Source organism: Sylvia atricapilla, chromosome 6 (genome assembly GCF_009819655.1).
Source record: "Sylvia atricapilla isolate bSylAtr1 chromosome 6, bSylAtr1.pri, whole genome shotgun sequence".
Lineage (NCBI taxonomy): Eukaryota > Metazoa > Chordata > Aves > Passeriformes > Sylviidae > Sylvia > Sylvia atricapilla.
Genome location: NC_089145.1, coordinates 45,068,811 through 45,080,591, shown reverse-complemented (window position 1 = coordinate 45,080,591; position 11,781 = coordinate 45,068,811). Strand labels below are relative to the sequence as shown.

At 48.5% G+C, this 11,781-nt stretch overlaps 1 protein-coding gene across 1 annotated transcript; it reads left to right on the top strand.

The window, feature by feature from the left end:
* The first annotated feature begins 9,244 nt into the window (after positions 1-9,244).
* On the top strand, positions 9,245-10,979 carry DIO3 (iodothyronine deiodinase 3). Its single transcript, XM_066321778.1, has one exon. The coding sequence runs from the start codon at positions 9,527-9,529 to the stop codon at positions 10,349-10,351; it is 825 nt and encodes a 274-aa protein (XP_066177875.1). The 5' UTR covers positions 9,245-9,526; the 3' UTR covers positions 10,352-10,979.
* The last annotated feature ends 802 nt before the right edge of the window (positions 10,980-11,781 follow it).

Below are 11,781 nucleotides of genomic sequence, written 5' to 3'. Positions count from 1 at the left end.
TCTTTTGTTCTCCAATTAATTCCTTCCTATATGATGCAAGAAAATGGACTTGTCATGAAACAGGTGCAGAAAATTGCTTCTAGAGGGATCAGAGAAACAGAAAATCCATCTCGTGAGAATAGACTGTGCACACATCTGAACAAACAGGTGCAGAGCACTGTGAGCCTCAGTTGGCCTCGTACTGTCCCAAAATCCACATGGCCTGAGCTAAATCAGTGCTAATGAAGTCTCCAGCAGAACTCACCAGCACAGGTTTAGCATTACACTGCCATAGCCCTACAGGCAGCAGGAGAGGCTCAATTCATATCCCAGCTCACTGAGATTGTTTGTAGAGAGACTGGGTCTGCCTGTCCCCATCAGAGCCAACACACCCCAAAGAGTCTGGCTTTTTAGTCCCAGTGGAGCAGTGCCCAAGGGGGTAGGACTGCCCTCAATGATTTTAAAGGTCTTCTACGATCTAATGATTCTATAGTTCTTTAATTTACAGAGAAAGGAGAGATAGGATAACTGCCTCAGCAAAGAGACAATGTTGGCACACCAACAAGCAGTGTAAATATGCCATAGATACACTTAAGCTGAAAATATGAATAATTCTGTTCATTATAGCAGTGAGATCCTGGAAGAGCTCTCACAAGTAATGGAGGAAAGCTGTAACAAATTTTAAGGTGATGCTTGATTTTTCTGAACACATCTCTGTGCCACAGAGGTGTCTGAGACGCCTGCAGATGCCCCATGAGACCCCATCCTGAAAATCTCTGTTAGCTGTGAACTGCAAACCAAAACCCAATTGAAATCAGAAATTTAATTAAAAGCAGCACTTCTGAGCCAGCTGCTGGCAGGCATTACGCTGGTAAAAAGTGACAGCTGCTTCATTGGCAGTGCAATGTCAACAACTGTAGAAGAGGCCAAGGAATAGGCATGGGCCACAATTGCTCAAGGATCACCTCACTTTGAAGAAGGTATTTGTAAAAAGGTTTCAGAGGCATTTGTTTATTATTTCATCAGCTAAGATACTTTACTGCTGGTTTATATTTATATTTTGCTGCTGTCTTCCTTGGTTTCTTGGAGGGGTTTTTTTGGCTCAGTGGGATCATTATGCCAATTAAAATTAGTTAAGAGAGAAAATGTCAGGATTTCCAAATACAATATAATTGTTCTTTAAAAACTATTCCCTCATTACCTAGCAAACCCAGGGTTTGTTTGCAATTAATGTGCATTTCAGAGATCTTTCCCATTTAGACAATTTTGATCCATCTTATTTGCATATGTAAGTACATGATACCCATTTTTACATAGGAATCATTAATACTTTTCTAAAAAGGCAGCATTCTCTTGTTTTAAGAAATTCAAATTTGGTTTCAAGACACAGTAGCAAGGGATAAATATTGTAGCCATTAAATTAAGTTCCACAGGGAAAGGTGGACAATTCCAAGCACACAGAATAATTCACACATTGAAAGCAGTTAATTGGAACCCAAAGTTTCATATCTAAGTCTAAAAGTACCTATTTAGTCTTGGGTTTTTTCCTGCTAAAGCTTCAGGTAGATGTGATGTGCCCTCAGAAATGATGAGCTGTATCACATAGATATGCTTGTCACAGTTTTTCCCTGTGAAGAGACTACACTGCTTAGCCTAAGAATAACTTTAAAATTCACAGAAAGTGAGAACTGTTGAGCAGTTAAAAATAAAAAGTCACAGGAGGACACACTGTTAGGCATAAACATTGAGACCCTTCAAATCAACTTCAGCTGTTGAGCTAACCTAAACATTTCAGGTCAGATCCTGGTCTCAGTGAATTCAAAATGATTGGCAGTGATAACTAATGTTTCTCCTTTTATTTCTGTTTTCCTTCTAATGAGTATCAGATATAACATTGCAAGACTACACTGTAAACAAAGTGCAAAGTTAATCATTTTCAAAGGAACACTTTATTCACAGTAGGCTGTGGAGGGAAGGAATTAAGCCTGAGTAAATAAACCATGAATGTAGATGAGAATATACAGAGAAATCAAAAATAAGAAGATGCAAGTAAAAAAATTATTGGGTATATGATGAAAGCAAAATATACTGCTTGCGAGGAAAAATTCAACAACTGAGTAAAATGCTGAGTAATTTCATTTGTGCGTTAAATTACTTGCAATTTCCTGCATAAAAGTAAAAAATAGAACAGAAATTCAGGATTGCTATGCCAAAGATCTTTTATTCATCCAAGAGCAGAGGAGCTAGAAGGTTTACACAATTTTATGTCAATTAAAATATTCCATATAAACAACGCATACTTGTCCAAACTAACTGACTTCCACTTCCAATTCTTTCTGGCCAAAGTCTGAGAAAGAAATACTGCGTTGCAATACAAAATAAGCAAATTTCATCTATTTTGGAACAAGTGAAGAATTACATGGAGCTCAGATACATCAAAATCTTTCTATCTGGCTGCAGAGGCCTATTATTAGGATGTGCTAAACCTGTCCAGAAACTTCTTTCTACTATTGATAAACAATCCACACATTAAATTAGGATATTAAGACATCTATTCCTTCCAGTCCTTATGTATGTTTGTCATTAATCCAAAACAACATTGCCAAACCTCAACCACAGAAATAGTAAAAATAAATACCAAAGGTCTGGGAAGAGAAATCCTGAGGTCACAAAGAGAAGGTAACTTCAAGGGAGTATCCTGGAAATTAAGTCTTATAAATCATCATGGGCTGAAAGAAACAAATTCAGCAATTGCATAATGCCAATTTACATGGCTAAAAATAATAAGAGTCGTGGGGTGAATGCCAGGAAAAAAAATCACTGGAAAACTTCACAAACATTTATGTTCAAATAAAAGGCTTGAAGCAAGAAAGCTGTTTGATGAGAGCCTCAGTGCACAGCACTGGTGCCTTACAGCCTCCTGCTCAAGAATGCCACTTGCTTCAAACGAGTCAGTCATGCTTACAGCAATCATGTACCCAAAACCAGACCCCATTATGTTCATAATATACATTTTAGTGATGGTAGGGATAAAAGGTCAGCAGAATAATCATCTCCATTCTATATTCAAAGTAGGCTGACACTCCTGCCTTTCTGGGTAAACTCCTCCATTCCCGCTAAAATGTTTGTTGCTCTGCTCTACAGCTTATTCAAAACCATTAAACCACTGCTGGGTAAAACCATTATATTGTAGAAAATGAGGGTCACCCTGAAGAAGATTATCCTATACATGATCCCTAAAGATTTTCCTTGAATAAATGTTTTTTAAAATGCTATTTTTTCCTGCCTTCCTCTCTGAGTCTGTTAGAGATTGAAAATTCAAACGTGTGTAACATTTCAGGCAGGGCACATGCAATCGCCTTAAAACCTGAGAATTATTAAACTATATTATATTCAAATTCTTTATATTCTACTGTGCTTGCTAAGGAAAGTGAGATAGTGATAGTGAATATTTCAGACCCCCCTTTTGTCTGTTATCATACTACATGGCTTGGGCAAAATCACAGTCACAAGGAAAGTACCAGGAATTTTGCTACTGATCACTGCCAGCTTTCATCACACAAACCTTGGGGGTCCAGCCTGTGACTGCCAGACAGCAGTAGGACCCCCCCACTTTGGCAAAGGACCTCAAAGGAATGGTGTTCCCTTTACCCTGACAGAGGCTGGACCCAGTCTTTCAACTCCAAACTATCCCCGTAACATATTGAGAAAATACTCTTGCTATGCTGCCTTTTGAAAGATGAAAAACTAATCTGAGTTATGAGCCTGCTGTGCCCATCTCTCTAAAGAGTGTTAGTGTATTGAATTTTTATGTCATGCACTGAAACATATTCTCTTGTAAAACACTGCACGTGGTGAATTTTGTTACAATCTTCTTAGAGGAGATTTAGATTCAAGCAAATTGCATCTCCTTATCTTCACCTACAGCACACCTGAAACAAAGACAATGGCAGAAGTATTTTCTGTCTTCTGCCAAGGACTTCATCTGTATTCACGGTGTATAAAGTCGCTGCTTAAGTATAACTCCATGGGGCTCCACTTCTGGACTAGACTGTTGTCTTTGCTGCAGAGCAAACCATTCAGATGACTGTAATTATACCATGCTACCAGGGGGTCCAGCCCGAGCTCTTGAGCCACAGCAGCTTTTAAGTAGTTTGCTTGATGGGTAGCAGGGATGTGCTTGGCACGGGGGGTTCTGGATAATCTGATTTCCCACTGATGAAGGTGTGTTAGCAGCTGCTGTTGAAGCTGATACTGCTGGCTTCCCCCAGAAGCCAGCTGTGCACCCTATCCAGTTACACTGCCCAGCAGGACCTTATGACAGTCACTGTCACCTCCTGCACATCTCCTATGCTCTTCCGCTACAAAAAAGGGTAAGACTATCCACATTTGCAGTGCAACTCGTTTCTGCTCTTAACACATTCTCACTGTGCAGTTCCACCCAGGGGCGGATGGATAATATTGCTAAATCAGTCAGATGGCATGGTCTTGTTAGCCCTGCCTTGGCCATCAGCTGTGGCCATTTCTCTTGTGCCTCCCCTGTATCGCAAATTACCATTTCCTTTCATCATTATCAAGTTTAGGGAACTAATCTGTCAGGAAATAACTCTCTTTTTTTTTCTAAAGCCAAGCTCTTCTGCCCCCTTAGTCCCCAAAGCACATCACTGCCAATCAATTCAGGATCACACAAGATACAGTGCAAGCAGAAGTGAGGAAGGATTAATGGAATGGAAAGTTGCACATTTTGTAATTCCAGTTGCACTGAAAGTTATGCTGTTAGACACTATTTTAGGGATTCTAAAGTAAACCCACTCACTAAACTCTGGGTTTAAAACAATATTCTTTAATCCAGAACCTTTTTGTTACTGAGTTTCTACACCTATCTGACAGGCAGCCGGCACAACAGGGGCACTAGGGAGCAGCCATGGAGAGGCAGGTGCAGAAACCCACTAACACATCAGGGGAATGTACACTTGGTCACACGGCAAAGCCTTGGAAAATGGCTCACAGGCTCAAGAAAATGTTGTTTTACACTCATTCAGGGTGAGTATTGTACTAACAGACCTGTGGCTGTGGAATCAGTTCTCTCTCCAAATTAAACAACTCCTTCCCAGTTCAACCCAGAGTCAGCAATAAGTGAGGGGAAAAAAATTAGAAAGCTTCAGTGCTAGGAACCTCTTTGTCATATATGACACACTTGTCATGTACTCGAAGGTAAGAGTGACAGAGTGGGCAGGAGATTCAAAGACCATGGCTCTGATAGTGATTTTATAGACAAATCTGCAGCATAGCACTTTTTTTCTTTCCATACTCAAACCTACTCCAGGCATTACCTATGTGCTTGGATTTGTATGCTTTTTTCTGAGTCATAAATATTTTATTAAAAAAAAAAAAAAAAAAAAAAAAAAAAAAAAACAACCCAGAAGGGAGGAAAATAAAATAAAAACAGGTGTCATCTAAAAGTGGTGAAAGATTAAGAGAGGCAGCTCCAGAGACAGCCAGACCCATGCACAGTCTGCAGCAAATGGTAGCTTTTTTCCAGAGGTGTCACTACAAGCAAACAACTGCAAATGGGGTTTATCCACCACCAATTTCAGCAATATAACATCTACCCACTTCTTACAGATACCAGACAGGTGAGTAATTTACCGCTGCACCTCTCTTCAGTCACTGGGTAGCCACTTAGATGAGTAGAAATTGTTCAGCTCTTATTTCAGGAAAGTCTTTTTCATTTCCTTCAAATACAGTTCTACCACATTAATGACATGGAGCTTAGATGACATGAGAGGTGGAACTATTCCAAAATACATTTCAGTTCCTGTCAGAAAGTATTGCGTGCCTTTGTGCAGGAAATTATAAAATAGAAAATAAACATGTAAATATACCATTTCAACACATCCTCTACATCAAAGCAGACCTGATGGTTTTAATTTCAGTTTTCTGAGGTTTTGCTTTTATAAGTTGCTGGATTTATTTTGCAGCTCCTGTTTATGAATAGAAGTTTAAAAGAGTTATAAATTACATTTATCAAATGAAGAAAAACTACAGCTATAAAGTTCTCAGAAAAAAGGAAATAATGTGAACCATGTATGTGCACTTGTGCGAGGACACACACACACAAACATGTATTTTTAAGTTAGTGACTGCTGAACCACAGACCACATGCAGAAGAGTAAAAACCACCCATAACCAGATGTGCCACTGTAAAACCCATATTTTAGGATATATTCTATGAAATACTCAGTATACAGGAAGACATAAGTTCCCACACTATTAATATCAGTGATATGGATTCCTAGAAAGACTGACTACCTTCACACACCTAAAAATATCCAAGTTCCAGCTGGGAGGTACAGCCTTTGGGAAGTAGAGAGGAGGTTTACTGGAGTTAAAACACAGGATTTTGAAAACCATCCAGCTTAACACAGACTTGAGAACAGCAGCAAGACGTCACTTCAAACCTTCCAAGAACCAAAGGGCTGCAGAAGGAATTCCACCCTTTCCCATGGAGTTAATCCATGAGTGCTGCACCTTGGCTGAGCACGTCAGAGCACGGCTTGTAGGGAGCCATGCACAGCCACCGTTTGTTCCACCGTGAAACAGTGGCCTCTGGACATGCTTGGATTTTCCAAACTGTGGCAGGAAAGTGCAGCAGTGGGCTAGTGAAACAAAATGCTTCAGTTCCCTGCTCTATCCACAGTTGAATAGGAAACCACAATTCAAAGGTTTCCTTCAAGCTAAAAAAAACAAAGCAAAGCTGTTTACAGGGAATGGAGAAAAAGCCATTTCCAAAGTCCCTATCCAGCTGCAAATAGAGTATATATGACCAGATAGCATTTTTAGCTCAGAAAATCTCTCACTGATCTAGTAGAGCAAAGTTTGTTGATATTCAGGGTTGCAAACCCATCTGTTTACTCAGGCTTTGTCTGTTAGGATACTCTGAAGAGGTCACTTTGAGAGATCAATTTTTTTTCCTGGGGGTTTCTTCAGAGCTGCCACAATTTGTTATTGCGTCTCTTTAGAGGTTTTAATTTGTGGTTTTCAAGATTGCATAACTGCAGAGAGGTGGTGAGTGGCCCACATGAACAGTTCAAAATAAGTTTGACAATATAGTAAATATCTGCTCAGTAATTTTCCCTGGACTGAGTACCATGGAATTCCAAAGAAGTTATTAATCAGACTAGTGGATGAACCTGGCTTTATGAGGGCTGGAGCAGACGTTTCCCTTCAGATGTTAAAGTCCTGAATTACCTTGCTGCTGACTCCAACTAAAAATGATGAACCAGGGCAAACCAGATATCTGATTAGATTGCTCTAAACCAGCCTATTCAGAACCAGATAAAGAAAAGAAAAAAAAAATAAAATGAGATTTTAATTTTGCCTTTTATTTGGAGTCCTTGTAATAAGTTACATAAAATTGAAGCAAGCTGCCTAGCCTCCCATGAGGAGGCTCAGCATTCATTTCTCCATTTTGCAGATGATGGACAGGAGGCACAGACATGCACAATCACTTTTGGAGCACGAAGTGCACCTGGGGAAATTGCAGGTGCTCAGGGTCTTTGGGAATCTGCAGCCAGAGACCTGGCATTGGCCACAGGCAGAAACAGGGCACTCAGCACCCACAGGCACACGGGGCTGCAGGTCCCAAAGTCGGTGTGACAGGCACCTGGGTGAGTGCCAGCTGCAGCAGTAGCTCAGGGTTGCATGAGCTACATTTGCGTAGCAGAGGGCGGTATTCAGCGTTTTGGACAAGTAATGTCCCTTTCTGAGGAAGCTGCTGGGGAAAGGATGTGCACGCTGCAAGCTGGGAATCCTGCAACGGTGGAGTGGCTAAGTTCTGAGCAGAGACACCAAACTACTCTGTAAGTAAGCTCTGTACTTCTGGGACAGGTCTCCATCAGCAGGAACGAATTTACAGGCCATAAAATCCTTCTGATGGGTGAAGACTGAAGGTGGCCAGTCAGTGTTCAGCTCCACATAATGTGAGCCCTTTGCTACTGATACACATCCCATCCAACCCAGAACCACTCGCGTGTCCGCTCTGTGGACAGCACACAGGTCTACCTGGCCATGCCCGTGAGGTGACACTTCAGCCCTCAGTTTAAGGATTTTGCCCGACCTAATCCCATGAGAAGCTTGTATGTCACTTGACAGGTGCAGAAAAGTACTGCTTGCTCCTCCTGGGACGCCGTAAAGGGATGCAGCAAGACCCCAGTGAGCAGCGGGACATCGCAGACGCAGCGCTCTCCTGTCACCTCCAGAGTCCCCTCTGCCCACCCGCTGTGGCGCTTCCCTCAGCACCGGCCGCGGTGCAGCCCCGTACTCCCGAGTGCCGCGGGCGGCGGGGCAGGGCAGGGCAGGGCAGGGCAGGGTAAGGCAAGGCAGGGCAGGGCAGGGCAGGGCAGGGCAGGGCAGGGTAAGGCAGGGCAGGGCAGGGCAGGGTAAGGCAGGGCAGGGCAGGGCAGGTGGCAGGGCAGGGCAGGTGGCAGGGCAGGTGGCAGGTGGCAGGGCAGGGCAGGGCAGGGTGGCGGGGCAGGGCAGGTGGCAGGGCCGGGCAGGGCAGGGCAGGGCAGGTGGCAGGGCAGGGCAAGTGGCAGGGCAGGGCAGGTGGCAGGGCAGGGCAGGGCAGGGCAGGTGGCAGGGCAGGTGGCAGGGCCGGGCAGGGCAGGGCCGGGCGCGGACACCCCGGCCGGGCTGAGGGCCCCGCGCTCCCGCCGCCGCGGCTTCTCGGCCAACAGCTCCCTCTGGCGGCCGCCGCGCTCCTCCTCCGCCCGGGGCAGCGCCCACCGGCCCGCGCCCACCTGGTGCCCCCCGCCCGGGGCCGCCGCCGGGGCCCGTCCCGCCTAGCGCGGGCCCGGGGGAAAAGCGGGGCTGGGGCAGCGCCCGCCGCCCGTCCCGCCGCCGCCGCCGGAGGATGCGGCCGCGGGTTCGAGACCCGGGTGCTCCCGCAGCGCCGGGGCGTGCGGTGGGGCGGAGGCTGTGCTCAGGGGGCCACCGCGCCGCTGGGGCGGAGAGGGGAGGAAGGCGCGGGAAGGGACGCGGCGAGGGCGGCCCGTCCCTGTCACCTGCAGGCGCTGCCGGGACGGCCCCGGCCCCCGCTCCCGCCCCGACCCCTGCCCGCACAGCCCGTGGGGGAGCCGGGCCGGGGGCGGGATGTGCCTGTTGCATTGTCCTTGGCGGGGCTGTCTGTGAGCCCCCGCCGCTATCTGAGGCCGGGGACCCCGGCGGTGCCCTGTGTCGGACTCTCTGCCCCGCCTGATAGCGGCTGCACCCTGCTCCGTTGCACGTCCCTGGCGGCTCCCGCCGGGGCTCTCTCCCCTTTTGTCTGTGTATTTTTAGGTCATTAGAGTGGAGGGGTAGGTAATCCCCAGGCTCAAGTTCCAGAGGGGCGGGTTCTGGACGGAGGTGGAGTCACTTTTCATTTAAATCCCTGACTATAAAATGGGCTTAAAGAGAAGCGGGATCTCAGCTGTGCTGCACAGACCCCGGCACGCAGGGTGCGTGGGGGCCCCCCGGCAGCCAGCGCCCTGCAGCACAAACCGCTGCGATGCTCCACTCCGTCGGCGTTCACACCTTGCAGCTGCTCACCCAGGCGGCTGCCTGCATCCTCCTATTTCCCCGCTTCCTGCTCACCGCCGTGATGCTCTGGCTCCTGGATTTTCTGTGCATTAGGAAGAAGATGCTGACGATGCCCACGGCGGAGGAGGCGGCCAGCGCCAGCGAGGAGCCGCCCCCCGACGACCCCCCGGTCTGCGTGTCCGACTCCAACCGCATGTTCACGCTGGAGTCGCTGAAAGCCGTGTGGCACGGGCAGAAGCTGGACTTCTTCAAGTCGGCGCACGTGGGTTCCGTGGCCCCTAACCCCGAGGTGATCCAGCTGGACGGCCAGAAGAGGCTCCGCATCCTGGACTTCGCCCGCGGCAAGAGACCCCTCATCCTCAACTTCGGCAGCTGCACCTGACCCCCGTTCATGGCCCGCCTGAGGTCCTTCCAGCGCCTGGCCGCGCACTTCGTGGACATTGCCGACTTCCTGCTGGTGTACATCGAAGAAGCACACCCCTCCGACGGCTGGGTCAGCTCGGACGCAGCCTACAACATCCCCAAGCACCAGTGCCTCCAGGACAGGCTGCGGGCAGCTCAGCTGATGAGGGAAGGGGCGCCCGATTGCCCCCTGGCCGTGGACACCATGGACAATGCTTCCAGCGCCGCCTACGGCGCCTACTTCGAGAGGCTCTACATCATCCAGGAGGAGAAGGTGATGTACCAGGGAGGCAGAGGACCAGAGGGCTACAAGATCTCGGAGCTGAGGAGCTGGCTAGACCAGTACAAAACCCGGCTCCAGAGCCCCAGCACGGTGGTCATCCAAGTGTAAAAAGGACCTGGCAAGAAGCGCAGGGGTGGAGAGGCGAGGGAGGGCGGGAGGAGAGGTGGGGAGGGAGAAGGCACTGCGTCGCGAATGGCAGGAGCTGTCTTCCCGCGGGGACACTCAAAGGAGGCTGCTGCGCGAGCTTTCGAGCAAGACGTGCCATAGTCCTTTCTCTATTCAAATCATGTTGATTTGCCAGCCACGCTCTGTCGATACTGTATCTCCATGTGCGTTTTGTAAATAAGTCTCTTTCCTTTTTCTTCTTTCCCTTTTTTTTTTTTTTTTTTTTTTTTTTTTTTTTTAAGCCTTTACTATTTCTTAAGGAGGCTCTCTTCCTACGGGATCTGTTCCCAGCTGCGTGTGTGCGCGGGTGTGTGTCTGAAAAGTTGTGTACAAGTGCTCCGTGCTGCCTAGCAAGTGCTAACTGGGATTTCTAGTATTTCTTTGTGATGACCGATTTTGAAATGGGTTTCTCTAATGCCAGGAAATCGCGTCTGATGTTGTCAAATACTAGAACTGCCAATAGCCAGAGCTGGACGGAATGTCCTATTTATGTGGGGGGTTTTTGTAAGAGGTTCGTTCACCTTCCTTTTTTTTATGAATTTTTTTAAAGAATAAAGGTTGAGTAACAATACGTTGACTGCCTTTCTCTATCTTCAGACCGCTACGTTCACTTTCCCTTTTGCCTACCTCGCAACATCCCCCCGCAGCCGAGGAGGGGCAGGCGGAGCGGCGGGCGGGAGAGGATGCGCTGCCGGGGGCTCGGGGGCGGCGAGCTCTGGCTCGGCGGCGGCAGGAGCGCGCACCACCCGCGACCCGGAGAAAAGGGAGAGTACTGGGTGTCCCCATAGGGAAATCCAAAGCCCCGGGGCTCCTGGGAGAAGACACCGGTCAGGAGGACCGCGTGCTCCCTCAGTGACCCCGGCGAGCCGGCCCCGGATTGAGCCCTGAGCCCTGGAGGGCGAAGGCGCAGGGCTGACCGGCGCCGTGCAGGCAAGTTAGTCCCGACCGAAAACATGGGCCGGGGAAGGCTGTCCTGGGCGGGAGAGCCGCCCCGCCGAGGACACCTGGTCTCGGGGACGCAGGCGGTGCAGGACCGGAGCCCGGACGGCGGCAGCGCGAATCGCACCTGCGGCGAAGCGCGGCTGAGCTCGGGCGGCAGGGCAGCGCCCAGCCCACGGCTCCCAGCGCCGTCCCGGCCCCGGCCCTGCCCTGCGGCGCCTTCCCCAGCCCCACCCCCGGGGGCTGCGCTTGAAAGTGTGCGCGGTGCCGAACCTTGCTCCTTTGGATCCCCACAGGTGAGAGAGGGCGTGGAGAGCATCCCACAACCTCCGCAGGAGCCGTTCAAAGCTGCTCAGAAAGAGTGGGTCTTTAAGGACCACCCGTGGCGCCTCTGAACGTCTCCACGTCCTTGACAGCAGCGGGACGAGGCGCCC